This window comes from Rousettus aegyptiacus, unplaced genomic scaffold (genome assembly GCF_014176215.1).
Source record: "Rousettus aegyptiacus isolate mRouAeg1 unplaced genomic scaffold, mRouAeg1.p scaffold_m13_p_6, whole genome shotgun sequence".
Lineage (NCBI taxonomy): Eukaryota > Metazoa > Chordata > Mammalia > Chiroptera > Pteropodidae > Rousettus > Rousettus aegyptiacus.
Window position 1 is genome coordinate 8,152,865 of NW_023416309.1, and position 15,047 is coordinate 8,167,911.

Consider the following 15,047-nt stretch of genomic DNA (forward strand, 5'->3'; position numbering starts at 1 on the left):
GAAACATAAGAGTACACAGACACCATCCCTGAGAGTTATTGAGATGTTATTGAAAGAGTCTTCTCCTTAATAGGAAGAGCATACTCAAATGGGGTGGACAGTAGAATCAAAATCAAAGGATTATGAAGACAGAGGCAATCATTTGAGTAATCTGCACAAAAGGGCCAAATCCTAGAAAGCAAAAGACTTTGTGGATGCTTACAAACCATTCTCAGATTTATAATTCACCCCAGGTTTGGGGCACATCTATAGGAATACATGAAGCCACTGCCTCAGTATTACAGAATGAGGGCAAGACAAGACTCCAAGATGAGGAGGGGTGGCAGAAGGAGAGGCAGGTAAGTGGGGCAGTGTCAGTCACCTGTTCTGGAAGCAAGGGTCAGAAGCTTTAGTAGTTCCAATAATAATACCAACAAGGGTGATTAAAGATATAACTTCTATGTTTTCCATATACATCCTTTATAATATTTCTTCTATAATGTCCATGATTTTATAAACAGTGACAATTAGGAAATAACTTACTCGAATCAATGATCATTAATGTTGGAAAACCTTCAGAAGTGCATTCATTCAACAAACATTTATTGAATGTCTACCATATGTTGAATTCTGAGTTCAGCCCTGGAATTATCTTGGATTATAAATACATGAGCCATGAGCTCCAGGAGCTGAGTTTAGGGCAGCCATGACAAATAGGCTTCATCTTTGGAGGTCATGTCTAAACTTGTCATGAAAGAGTTGTATCGGTTATTAGCAGTTTCTGTCCTGGGCCCTGGGATAGAGACCAGTAGCACATATGCCATGTACTTCATATTTCTTGAGATATACTAATCTACTTAATCCTCTGGATGGTTGTGGATCTTCCAGAAGGCCATAAGGATTTCAGTTTGGAAGTTCTTGAGTCCAAAAAAAAAAAAAAAAAAAGGAATCCAAGTGATAAGGAAACAAAATGTCATTCAAACAACAGATGGTAGTCTGGTGGGCTGTTCCTCTGTCCACAGGGTTCCTGCAGTAACTCTCCCCCTGAAACAGTAATAATTTCCTCCTAAAAATAAAAAAAAAGAAATATTCACTTTTAATCAAGAAATGGAAATAAACATATACCAGAGAGAGACTATTTCAATATAGAAAGACTAAGAATATGTAGGTCTCCTTCTCACTCAAATTTCTAGAAATGGCAGAAAAAATCTGCTTTTAAAGATAAATTTATAAAAATATGGGAAAAGAAGAAGAAAGGCCATCAACAGAGCAAAAATGCTCAAAAACACTTGAAAACCAAATGATACATGATACACAGGATGAGGTTTTCAGAGGGGTTAATGTGGGGCAGGGACTAGAGCAAGTATCAGTGAGACAGGTTGGAGACCACCAGACAGCAGAGGTCTTTGCCTCAGGCAGGTCCGAAAGTAAGAAGAGGCACATAGTTCCTTGGGAAGCCAAAGAGACCCACAAAGTTCAGATGCTCCCATGCCCAAAAGATGAACTATTCACTATCAACCCCATCCCTGACACTGAATTTAGGAAACAGAAACTGTATCCACTGGTGGATAAACAAGAAATTTAAAGTTCAAAGATCCTCTCCAAGCTCAAAATTTATAAATATTTAAGAAAAATTGTAACCATGAAAGATGCCAAACTCAACAAGAGAAATGACTCCCAATAAAATATAAAGTTTATTACAGAAAGAAAGAAAGAAAGAAAGAAAGAAAGAAAGAAAGAAAGAAAGAAAGAAAAAGAAAAACAGAGCCTTTAAAAGATGGGTACTAATCTCCTCAGTAGAATAAGAAGATAAATCATCCATAAAACAAGAGTGGGCTATTATTTAAAAATAAAATAAAATAAAGAACCTGGAAATGAAAAGGGATGCCTACTTAAATTTCAAGAAAAGTTTCAATAGAAGAACTGAAGAGCAGAATGGATATGACTAAAGAGTAATTTAGTCACTGGTAGAATTGATGCATCAATAAGAAAGAGACATCTAAGTAGAAAAATGGACAAAGGGTATGACTAGGCAATTCACAGAAGAAATCCAAGTGGCCATTAAACATATGAAAAGAGCCTCAGCATCAGTGGTAATAGGAGAAATGCAAGCTAAACAACAGTGAGATTCAGTATCTGCCCATCTGATGGGAAAAATTTAAAATGACTTATAATCCCCAGTATTGGCAGCAGTGTAGGGAAATAGCCTCATATAGTTTTGGCAGGACCATGAGTTGGCACTACATTTTTGGAGGGCAATCTGGCAGATCTTTTCAAATTAAAATGTGCATAGTCTTCTATCCAGCAATTCCAGATTGAGGGATTCATCTTAGAGAAATACTCACACATGTACCCAAAGTGACATCTATAAGAAGTCTCTGCAGCACTGTTTGTGATCAGGAAAACCTGGAAGCTATGCAAGTGGCCATCGAAAGGAGGATAGATAATTCAATTGTAATATACATCCATACTACGGAACACCATAGGCATTTACAAGGATGTGATACATGTATTGATACAAAAAGATCTCAAAGACATATTTTAATAACAGCTAAGATCCTGATAACTTACAGATGTCAGGTATATTGTTTTAGAATTTTACAGTGATATCTCATTGAAACCTCACAGTGACCCCAAGAAGTGAGTGCTATTAGTAAACCTATCTTACAGAGGAGGAAGCTAAGATACAAAAGTTTGAGTAGTTGTCCAAAGTCACACACAATAATGAAGTTGGGATTTAAAAGTTGGCAGCCTGATTCTAGGGACGATGCTTTTACAAAATACATTCTATGATATATTAATTATGTCGAAAATAAAATCATCAAGCTATTGGTAAAGGATTATCCAATTTATGTGAAAAATAATCAAACTGTGTATTTACTTATATACACAAATTTCTGTGTTAATACCCAGTAAGTATTTGGATAGGTACAGGGTAAAGTGATAATTCAAGGTAGAGAACAGAAATGGAGATTTGAAATGAACATGGCTTTCACTTTGACTGTATTTGATTTTTCTTAGAATGTAATCAAAATTAATGTGTAATTAAAATTTTAACTTATAAAACTGGCCACTGGAACCTTGCATGGGCATAGATGAGCAATCTTTACTGTTAGAAACTAAATTGGCAGTCTTGAAGTTTACATTTGGGAAAGAGCAAAGACCTTCAAGGACATCCAGTCTAGCAGGAAACAGTCACAGCACCTCTGAGAGATGGGCATTTACCCTTTGCATGAATCCTTGCAGGGACACAGAGCTCATCACTGCTCAAAGCAGCTCATCTAGATCACGGACAGCAAACAATGTGGCCTGGGGGAAAGCACAAGCTTTCAAGGCACTCAGCCTGAGGCTTAACTCCTGGACCCAGCTAGATCAGCCATGAACACTTAGACAATTTACACACATTCCCTTTCCTACTCTGTGAAATGGGAACAATATGCCTCTCTAACAGAGCACTGGTAAGATTAAATGAGAACATGGATGTAGAGCAATAATCACAGCGCTTAACATAGAGAAGGTGCCAGTATCCACACGTCCCTTCCCTTTCTCTTTTAAATAGCTGTTAGAAGGCTCTTCCCAACACAGACAGAAATCAGCCTTGATCCTGGTTAGTCTAGTCTTCCAAGCACTCCTCTTCTCTCAGTGTGTAGGTATTTGCAAATGGGTGATTTTCCACATACTTTACTTATAAGGTCAGATTAAGAGCTGTTCCTAGAGCCCTGGGGACATCAATGAAGAGAAAGCAATATAAATCCAAGAGTCCCTATTTTAGCAAAAGCCCAGTGGCACAGCCAAGTAATGCTGTGGAACTTTCTATACCTGCAAAGCTCAGGTAGTTGGTGGACCCCTGCACTACCACCGCTCTGTCTCAGAATCCTTGGGTTCTGTCCTTCTGGGTCACCAAGTTCCACCTTTGTCTTTCTCCCAGTTATTACTGATGCCAACAGCCACATTAACACAGAAATTTCTTTTTTCTACATGTATTATTTAGAAGGCAACATCTTTTTCACAGTAAGGGAATAAATAACAAAAAGAGTTCCAGGAAACAAGAACTTCCATAGTACTTTACAGTTATAGAATGTTATGTACATCCTCTCATTTAATACTCATATGATCTCAGCTAAGCATTATTTACATCTATTTGCCCAGCTAGGAAACTAAATCCCAGTGAGACTAAGGAACCTGTCTAAGGTCACATATTTACTAAGTGATAAACCTGTAGTTGGAATAAGAGACACAAAACTCTACAAGAAAAGTTTCTCTAACCACAGAGTTGCCTGCTAGGATGTAGCCAAATCTACAAAGCTGTCAGAAGCCTGCTTAGAATGTCCTCAAGAGGGATAATCTGGGAATGAGTTGGGGATGAGACATAAGCTTGGAGAGAAGTTTAGTCAACCAACCCCTGTTGACAGTAGGGAACACTCATGTACTCAAGGTGAAAGGAGAGCTAGGGACCAAGGTTACAGATGCCCACATGGGTCAGAAGATTAGCCAGGGAGAAGACCTAGATTAGCTGGTTTAGACAAACCCTGGTCTCTTCTATCTTAATGTTCTATATCCTATGATCCTAAGTACTTCTAGGGCTGCCTACTCATGCTCCATCTCCATATCTTAGAATGCCTTCAGCCTGGCTCTCCTTTTTGCTCAAGTTTCCAACAGTTTCACCCCCAACCAGCACCTCTAAGAGCGATACCTTGTGAAAATCTATGAGATCTGTGAGCGTCGCGTGGCGATTGGGGTCCACTCCCAGGAAGCTGTAAAAATCCCCAGAGGCATCCACGAGAAAGTGCTTGAACCCTTTCTGCAGGCGATAGGAGAGGGTGTAACCCCAGATTTTCTCACTGACCCGGACCAGAAATGCTCCCTCAGTCATGTTCTCAAGGAGATCTTCTGCATCTTCTCGGCTAATAATTCCTGGTTTCAAAAAGAAAAGAAAGAGAAAAAAAAAAACTCAGCAGGTTCTAGAACTCTTCTCCCATCACACTCTCCCACTCATCTCTGCTCCTTAGCCTCTGTCAAAGGAAAGGAGGGGGCCTCCGGGGTTGTCCAGCATTTGCCTCAGATCCCTGAGGGGCCATATTGGCCCAAAGCAACCAGATGTGAGCCTGGGGGCAGAGTTCCTACTAGGACCTGAGTTTAACATGCTTTTCCTCTAAATTAAGCCACACTAATTTGGATGAATTGAGTAATCAAAGAATTGGTAATGAGCCAGAATTATAGCATCTCTCAGTTACAAACAGAAGCCAACAAGCTCTGCTCTGTGGAGAGCCTTAAGAGTCCTGCCTTAATAACAAGGCCAGGATGACTTATGATGTCTGCCTCAGTTATCTCTCTGGTACTCATAAACGAGTGCCTGAAAACAGTATTTCCTCTTAAAAAGTAAAAAGAAGTCCTCCCTCTACCTGTAGACACCAGGCAAACAGTTCCTTAACAGAGGTACATAATTCAGCTTTACTTCAGCTCAAAGAACAAAATTTTCTCAGTCCTACACAATGTGGTTTCACCACAGTATAAAAGCAATGTCTGGCCTAAGAGTGGTTTGTGTCAGTAGCAATCCCGAGAAAGGCTTTTAGAGCACCACTCTCATCTGAGTAGTGTGTATTTAGCGGATGGGCTTAGGAGGACAGGGAGGTGGGAAGAGGGGGCAGTCAGAAGGCCCAGATGACCTTTTAGACTCTACCCTCACCTGGCTATATGATCTTCAGCCAAGCCCGCAATTCTCCATTGTCCTTGACATTTAAGTGATAATCTTAACCCATTTACTTCAAAGGCACATTATGACTTTCAAGTCATATAAAGAATTTAAAATCACTTCATGAAGTGAGAAGAGCTGTGGAAAAGCTGGCTACTGTTATCATCTGTTATTCTGGGGAAGAGGTGAATTGCAACAAATTGTCCTTTTACGCACCCACTTGTTTACCCTTTGCATACATTCAATGGGATTATTATTGCCATTGGCATCGTATAGAGTACAAGGTAGCTGGGCTGCTCATCTCCATGACCTTGAAAAGCACTACATCCTTGTGACTTCTCCCCCACTGCATTCCTGATGCCACTTCCATTCTACCTGTAGGTATGCTCCCCTCCCATTTCTCCCCTACTTAACAGGAGGCACAGCAGGACTTTCTTCATGCCCAGAGCAGAGGACAAGGGCAACCACTCTGTCACCTGGACCCTTTGAAAAAAAGCCAGCAAAATTGGAAGCTATCTTTTTCCTCTTTGCCCAGGATTTACCAAGGGACAGTCAAGCCAGCCAAACCATTTCAACTAGGATATAATATATGAGTAAAAAACTTATATAGGCAGAGAGAGGGAGGGAAGGAAGTGGGAGCCCTCCCACCAACCGGACACATGAAGAATCACACATGCATCTCAAGCAGCAGGAAGGGTGTACCCTGGGGCTGTCCCCTGGAGGTCCTTGGTGGCTTCATCCAAGACAAGCAAAAGAAGATGAAAGGGCACTTTGGAAATGTCAAAAGATTCAGCACTCTCCCTCACCCACTGCCCTGTTCTGCCACCAGAGGTCCTGGACCTTAAATGTAGCTGGTATAAGAAGTAATTAAAGGGAGATACAGGCAAAGTAGGGGCTGGGAGGAAGCCTAACCAGAAGATATCACCCCCTCATCCTCATCCCAGGCACTTCAAGCTGAAGCCCAGCCTAGACTAGGAGTTGGGGAGAAGTTGGATGTTACATTGGATGGGAGACTGAACAGTCAAATTAGAATGTGATTTTTTTTTTTTTTAATATCTAAAAGTGACCAGTAATTCCAAAATGACAATGCATGTTTCCCTACTACCTAAATCCCTCAAACAGCCTCCCACTGACCTCTGGCAGAGTCCGCCTCAGGAACGAAGGACACGGGGCTCCTGACCTGTCCCACTTACCTCTCTAGGCTTATGGCTGGCTCATCTCATGAACCCTTACCCTTACTGCCTGCTCTCCACAAGTCTCCCTGTGCAGAAGCCTCAACCTCATTCCCAGCCCCCTTTGTCCCAATGACCCTGAATCCACACTGAAGGATTCCTCTTTTTTCCCAGGAATCACAGGCTATTTGTTGCCTAAATGCCATCTTGGTACAAGTTAGAAAAAGATGTCCGTTGAGTGGTTGAATTAGAAAAGGGTGCCTCTCTGAGCCAAATGGCAAAGCTCACATTTCTGCATTTCAATCCCCCTACCAGCCCTCTTGGCAGGGTCCCTTTATTGAGAGTACAACCTGCTCAACTGCATCAGAAAATGGTTTCTATCCCAGGAGGCTACAAGGACATCCCATCCTGGAGCTTTCATAACATCCTGTCTAAACTCTACAGTACATCAGTAAATGGGCTGTGGACAGCTCAAGCACAGAGCCCGTAGCAGTCATGGGAACACATTGCTCAAGCCTCACTTCAAGACTCTGCTGCAAGGAGCAGCATGGGGAGCTGACAACCTTCAGCTGCTGCACCTTCAAAATCCTTTGCTGAGGCATGCTCTCCTCAGGCTGCTTCCAGCATAGGGAGTACTAGACTGGGTGCCCCCTGATTCAGAGCACAGGGGTTCTGTGACTGAGCACAGGAGTACAATAGCTGCCATTCCTACCAATGTGGGTCTCCTCTCATAAGCAATCTTTGCTCCGGGGCTTCCCATTGGCCTGACGGAGATTTTCTTTGCACTGTACTCTAGTACAGACTCTTCCTCCAAATCGTCCTTCCTTCCTTCTCTCCTTTCATAGGTGTCAGACCTGCAGCATGTCTGAACCCTCTCCCACCTTCTCCTGCTCCATTTCCCCTTTCTCCTTCACAGGCATTTCCTCAAATAAATCTCTTGCACTTCTGTTCCTAAAAGACCCAAACGGACACTGAAACCGTCTTTGTATCCCAAGTTCCTAAGATATTGAAGGGCTTGTTTGAAGCAAAGATCAAGTTCATGGGCTAAAATTCAGCTCAAGGACTTGATCAGTAGGTGGCCTTGGGCAGATTATATAAGTCACTCTGAAACCCATTTTAATGTCGTCATTTATTAAGCGGTACTGATAATACTACTTACATCATAAGGTTGTTCAAGAATTCATTAAATTAATGCATGAATGTGTTTATCACAGTGCTTAAGAACGTAATGTCTATCTAATACAATGTAACTCATTTACATTGGATACACTTAGCATACTACACACGTGCTAGTGTGAGGTGCTACCTTGTGCTGGTAGTGGTACTGCGAGACTGTGCTACACACACCCCACACACCCAGTCCTCTCAGATAGAGGCTGCTGAGGGTAACTTCCTCTAAATGAGACTGTCTCTGAACCCCAACCTATGCCATTCCTAGGAGACTCTCCAGGTGTCTCCATAGTAAGCATCTGTTTATTCTGCCCTCTCTTTGATCCTTACCTAGAAATCAAAATTGCTATTTGGCCCAAGACCAAAGGTGATGTAGTCTCATAGTTCAGAATGGCAAAGACCATTTCACAAAAAACTCAACCCACAAGAGAATCTATTGGTGGCTGGGGCACACGCAGAATACTTGCAAGGAGAAGCTGTATGTTTTTCTGCCCCATTCACTCTTCTCCCCACCTCTTCTTCTCCCCTTGGATCGCCTGTAAGCCAAGTATTCTGGGAAGAAAACATTAATTATAGCCCACCCCATCCTACCTCTGCTCCTTCTAACACTCTGTGATCTCCTGACTAAGGAAAGAGGAGAGGGCTTTGAAGCAACTTGTAGAGAGCACACCACCGGGATGATGAAAACTTTCTAACTCAGCTAATGACCAGGGCTGGCTGAGGCATGTGGCCTTACTAGATGATGGTCCAGAGTGGTGGTTCTAGAATGATTACTGGAGAATGCAACTACAAGTTGCTTCAAAGCCAGTTCTCACCCCCAGACAAATGGAAATGTAGTTTTCTCTGTAGTTTTTCTCCTTCCTTCCTTCCTTTCTTTTTTTTTCTTTCCTCCCTTTAATAAATGTTTATTAAGCACCGTTTAGGAACCATGCCCCATGCCAGGTACCTGAAAGTCAGCATTGAATGAGAAACAGTTCCTGCCTTTCAAAACCTCTGACTCTGGACAGAAATAAAGATAGGCATAATTTTTTTTAAAAGGCTGACTATAACTAATGGTTATAAAGGCCACATGGGGTGTGGCCTCAGCTGCTGTGGTTGCACCTAAGGAAGGTGCTCCATCCAACTCTGGAACCCAGGGATTGAAATGACAGACTGAGAACAGGAAGGTTAAAACAGAGGAGTAAGGCAAGGAGGGCAGTTTGCAGAAGAAATTAGCACCTGGTTCTTTGCAGCTTGGGGGGAGGGCTACAGTAGCAGCTGGGCAGTGGCAAGATGCATAGAGGTGGCAGAGGTCAGGCTCTCCATGCCATTAAAAGAATTATAGACTTAATTCTGAGGGCAATGAGGAGATAAATAGAAGAATAGGAGAATGTTCAAGGGTGGAAAATGGATTCAAGGGGTATAAATTGAAGACATATAAGCCAGGGATTTCAACCCAGTGAGGGGCTTCCTCATCTAAGGATTGTTTCACAGTTGCATTTCTATAATTGTAGCATTGAAATCCAGCTCCCAGGCTGGATTTCAATGCTACAATTATAGAAATGCAACTGTCATTATGCAACTGTCATAATGCCAGAAATGGCTGCCATTAGGGGGCAGAGAGGCAAAAGGACACAGCGAGGGTCACATGAGAAGCTTCCTGCCAGAGCCAGCACTGGGCACCATCTGGGCATTCTGTGGCCCTCATCTCATCAGTCTCCCTAACAACCCTTATAACTAAGGACACTGAATGTCAGCAAGAGAAGTGACTTACCCAAGGTCACAGAGCTATTAAGTGGTGGAGCCAAAATTTGAACTCAGGTCCTCGGACTCCAAGTCCAGTGCACTTTGCTCTACACCATGTTATCTCATGCAGAGGATAGTAAGTGCTGTGAAAGACACAAGAAGTGGAGAGATTAATGAGACCTGTAGAAGCAGGGCAGGTCTTGCAGAGGCAACGAAGGAGGGTAGGAAGTGTGTGAGCAGTAAGGAGTGGTGATGAGGTGCAAGGGGAAAAGAAGGGATAAGATGACTGAAGAGTCACAGTGAAGACTAAGAATGACACATCCATGGGACATTTATATAAATGTAACATAAGAGAAGTTTAATCTAAGTCTCAGGAGGGCAAGAAACATGGAGGATGGAATGAAAGGGCTAACACATGTATAATCTGAACCACAAAGAGGAGAGGAGAATGGAGAAGAGGCAATATTTGAAGAGTGAATGGTGGAGAATTAATCAAAGACACATAACAGTGAAACTGCACAAAGCTCCTCAATTTCTCATTTTGTCAACCAGAGAGAAAAAGCAGATTACCTACAAAGAAATAATTAGACTAATAGTTGACTTCTCAGTTACAACAATTGAAGCCAGAGGACAATGGGATAATATTCTCAGTGTGCCAAGAGAAAAATAACTGTGCTAAATGAAATTGTCTTTCAAAGAGAAGAGCAAAATAAAGACATCTTCAGAAAAAAATGAGAGTTGACGATTAAGGAAATTCTAAAGGAATATGATACTAGACAGAGACTACAAGAAGCTAGAAGGAAAGATGAACATAGATACTGTAGGCCAACTTAAAAAAAATAGATTGACTTACAAAATAATAATTATAATGGATAATTTGAGCGTTTTAAAAAACAGAACCGTAACATCGGACGACATCTTATCAGGAGAAAAATGATTGAAATTTAAAATTTTTGTTCATTTAGTAAAAGGGTAGAGCTATATATTAACTTTAGAATATGTTGATATGCATGTTAAATCATCTAAATAAACCACTAAGAGATAGGCATTGAGACTGGAATAAACTTCAAACAACAGAGGTGGACAAATGCAATGAGAAAAAAAAATTTTCAATGAAGCATCAAAGAATCTAATACTGAAAAACAAATACACTATGGTTCAATTTCTGTTAAATTGAAAAGTCCACAAAGCTAAACACTATAGTGTTTGGAGTTTAATATATAAACAATAAATAAAGCAAAGAAATAATGGACAACATATTCAGGATAGGGATCATATCTGGTAGAAGAAAAAGAGCTACAATAGTAAAAAGCATAGAGGTGCTTCTAAGAATCAGTGATGTTTCCACTTCCCAGCTTTCTTTATGCCCTTCACACATATATTGGCATGCACTATATATACTCAATGCTTAATATTTAAAAATATTTTAATATTGTTGCTCTGAAGCTCCCCACACATCACTGCTATGACATTTAAAATTGGTCAATGTCCTTTGGGGAATGAGGAGATTATCACCAAGAAATAAATGGTCACTAATGAGGTTTCACTGCCAAAGCTGGCTGTCTTGAGTCTCCAGAGCATGGTTCTAAGCACTGACTCACTCTGAAAGAGTCTGGTTTGATTCATTTTAGGTACACCAAGCATCAGTACTCTTTAAGCCTTCTCATGTAATTGTAATATGTAGCCAGATTTGAGACTCATTAAGCTAGAGAGTAAGCAGTCTTGCAAGCCAAGATTGGCAAAGAATTAAAAGTGATTTTGATGTTCTAGAAACTCCTTGTATATTCAAAGTAATAGTCAGAGGTTTTGACACAGAGTTTTATAGACCTGCTATAGAAGGATATAGGATAGATCCTATGAGAAGTCCCTGCCAAATAAGAAAGAATTTTTCCTGGGCTGGGGCTGGGGTAGAGGGGGAGAAGAACTGAAGGGAATGTCCTCACTTACTCTTTGGCACCCTGCAGCCCAGAGAGACTGAGAAGGTAGCTTAAAGTAGAGGAGTCCTGTATGCCAGTTTTTGTGGAGAATTCACAGGTGCTGTGTGTCTGCATAATGTAGCTCCAGTCAAGGAAAAATGGTGTGTTTGGAGAGAAAACAGTCTGGAGATGGTGGCTGCTGGCCTCCTGGTTCCTGTGGGCACAGAGGGGATCCAGGACTTCTACTATATTCTAGTGTGGAATTTGTAACATGAAGGTAGAGCAACCTTCACATATGGCTACTGAAAATAGAGACTGGGTCAGCCTTCTGGAGAGCGATTGGCATCCCTAGTCAAATTAAGTACTTGTATATCCTCTGGCCTAACAATTCCAACCTTGAGATACATTATAAAGAAATTCTATGCAGATCCTTAAGAGTCCACTGCAAAGAACTTAATCAATTCTTAGATCAATTTATGGTGGTGATAAATTGGAGGCAATCTGAGTGTCCATGACTCAAGGAGGGGATAGGCAAAGTAGGTGGCTGCACCCTGTGGAGTGCTGTGCAGCAATTAGAAAGAGTAGACCAGAGGTATACAGAGCATGGATCTCACAGCAGAGTGCTTGGCGAAGTAAAGTAAAAAAATATGAATGAGGTTTAAAGCACCTCACCTTTCATGCACATGTACATAAGTACGGAATAGCAGGGTAGATTCTAGGAATCTGTGGTGGCAGCAGTAGCATTTATCAATTTCTCCAAATCCCCAAATGAAAACATGCAGAGCAACTAAAGAGCAAAACCAAAGTCCATGAACTATGTTCACAACAAAACAAGGTGCTAAGTTATCCCCATGAACCCCAAATCCAAATGGTGGTAGGAACAAATGACCATCGCAAGACCTGCATGATACCAAGTATTTATGCAGGAGGAAGAAGAAGAAACAACCAGGTGGCCAGTGGACCTGAGAGCATGAAGCAGGAATTCAGTGGCATGCAGGAGGCCAACTGAAGAACAGCAGCTGAAGTCAAGAAGGGATGTGTTTCCCCCGTTTTTGGTGACTATGAGAAGAACACAGTGAGACCCTCCTTCTACCATTGGGAATGGAATCAAAATTGAGAAAGATGAGGGCAAAGAGAAAGAAGAGAAGAAGGGGGTCCAGACCCACATGGGGGTGGGGAGCAGAGCCTGGCCACACAGGGGAGAAGGCTCCATGGAGCACAAAACACTTTCCTGGCCCTTGTTTCATTTGAACAGTCCAGGAAAACTAATTTCACATAAAAATTAGCCACAGAAAAGCATCAAGGTCAAATCAGATAAAACATTTTGAAGAGAAAAAAGAATATAAAGAGCAGAATAACTTCCCTACAAGAGGTACATATACAGTATGTACCTCCTGTAAATAAATACACAAGAACTCTTTCAACAGATACAGGTTAAACTTATCAGAAAAGCTGCTTATTGAGAAGGAAAGAGAATGCGGTAGGAGAGTAGAGATAAAGGCGACTGAGTAAATAAAGAAATAACAAATAGCCTTGTTTCTTCCAATAAACTGTGTTGGCAGGGAAGGAAGGAAGTGACCAATGAACTCAACCCTCAGGACTTACGGTTCATTTTAAGGTAGAGATCTTTAAGGACATGGTCCAGCTTCCTAAGGGGCCACCAAGAAAAGAGAAAAGGTGACCCCAGAACCTAGGGTTGGAGGTGGGCAGCCTCGGCTAACAGCAATTCATGGGAGTTACTAAAACTCAGAAACCGAAGCAGGGGTCAAGGTAGGGCCAAGTCAAGTTTAGGGCATGATCAATGTGGGGAAGGGGACTCAGGCCCTGGGTGTGCTTAGTATCCAACAATTAAAGGTGGTTCCAGTAGTCGCGGACCATCAGGGGATGAGCAAAAACACAGGATAAGATTCGGAGATGAGCTGCTGAGCAGGGCTTCCTTTGGCTCCTTCCCAAGGCCATGGGCTTCCCTTGCACCAGACACCATTTGGGGAAGAGGAAAGGCAGAACTTTGAACTTAAAATGATTGAATATTTGCTAGAAAATACTCAAGTTAAACTAAAAGAGACTCTTAAACCAGAGGATACAGGATTATTTTTAACTGGAAATTTTAAGGTGCTTCTTTTATTTTTTGTTTTTTGTTTTTTTTTAGGTATTAACAGGAAATACAGGTCCCGAGTAAGATGAAATCACTTATAAAAACAAGTAAGTTTCATCTTTTGCATATCCTTCTAGCAACAATTTAAAAGTTTAAAGGAGATATAGGTACACATCTAGATATAGACCTAGGCATTATTGACATTTTGAGCTAGGTAAGCGTCTGTCATGGAGCCTGTCCTGTGCATTGTAGGATGTTTAGCAGCATCCCTGACCTCTACCCACCAGACGCCAATAACACCTCACAGCTGTCACAACCTAAACTGTCTTCAGACATTGTAAACTGTCCCCTGGGGCACAATAACAACCCCCTTGAGAACCACTGAAATGGAGATAGACCTAAAATATCTCTGACAAATGAAAAATAAAGTTGTAGAAAAATAGTGCAAGAAAGGTGGATTCCATAATAGTTTATATCAAAATTATCATACTTGTATAAATAAAAGATATATGAGTGTAAGGATTCAGCCTGTTTTGTTCCTAATATGGAATGTGCTAGGCCCTCATTATTGTTGAATAAATCATTAATTAATTAAAATTATAATCCCACATCTAGCATTTATGAAATGATGACACTATATCATCCGCCGTGCTAAGCGCTTCATATACACTAGTTCGATCTTGATAATAGTCCTTTGATGTAGGCACTTTTATTCTCCCCATTTTACAAAATGGAAAATTAGGCAGAAAGAGGTTGAGCTATTTGCCCAAGGTCTCACACTGGTAAGTGGCAGAGCCAGAAGAGAAGCAATACCCAGAAGGTCTGGTTTTGTCAGGGGCTGCACTCAAGGTGGCTTGAGAGTGGGGACAGTCACAACAAATTGTACCCAGTCTCCAGAACAGAGGCCTTTCTAGTTTGGATAGGAAGAGGCTACAAGATTCAGTATAATACCCTGTAGAAAGCAGCACTAAACCAGACAAATCTGTTTCCAATCAGGTCTCTGCCACTTATGGCCTGATTTGAGCAAATAAATGTCTCTTCAATGGTATGTGAACAAAAAGGGGGCTACAAAGCAGGTCTGACAAGCTCAGCGACCAGAAGTAATCACACAGGATCATTAAAATCCTACCTGGGAAGGTCATGGTGGATAGTCACATTCCAGGCCTACAGCTTCCTTAGTGAAAAGTTAATCTTTACCCTAGGCGAGCCCTGTCCACTGTTCTTGTGCATCTAGGATAAGACATCTTTAAAATTCCACAGTAATATTCGTTTCCAGACCCCTTATAAAAATACTCCCA

General features: G+C 41.4%; 1 protein-coding gene across 3 annotated transcripts in view; it reads right to left on the reverse strand.

Moving 5' to 3' along the window:
• Window positions 1–442: 442 nt before the first annotated feature.
• Window positions 443–15,047, reverse strand: part of SH2D4B (SH2 domain containing 4B) — a 97,817-nt gene continuing 83,212 nt past the window's right edge. For all 3 annotated transcript variants that reach the window (XM_036223893.1, XM_036223892.1, XM_036223894.1), the window contains exons 7-8: window positions 4,673–4,893; window positions 443–1,045 (exon numbers count right to left, since the gene is read on the reverse strand). In XM_036223893.1, the coding sequence (XP_036079786.1) occupies window positions 953–1,045; window positions 4,673–4,893 (314 nt within the window). In that variant the 3' untranslated portion in view covers window positions 443–952. The remainder of the gene's footprint in view (window positions 1,046–4,672; window positions 4,894–15,047) is intronic.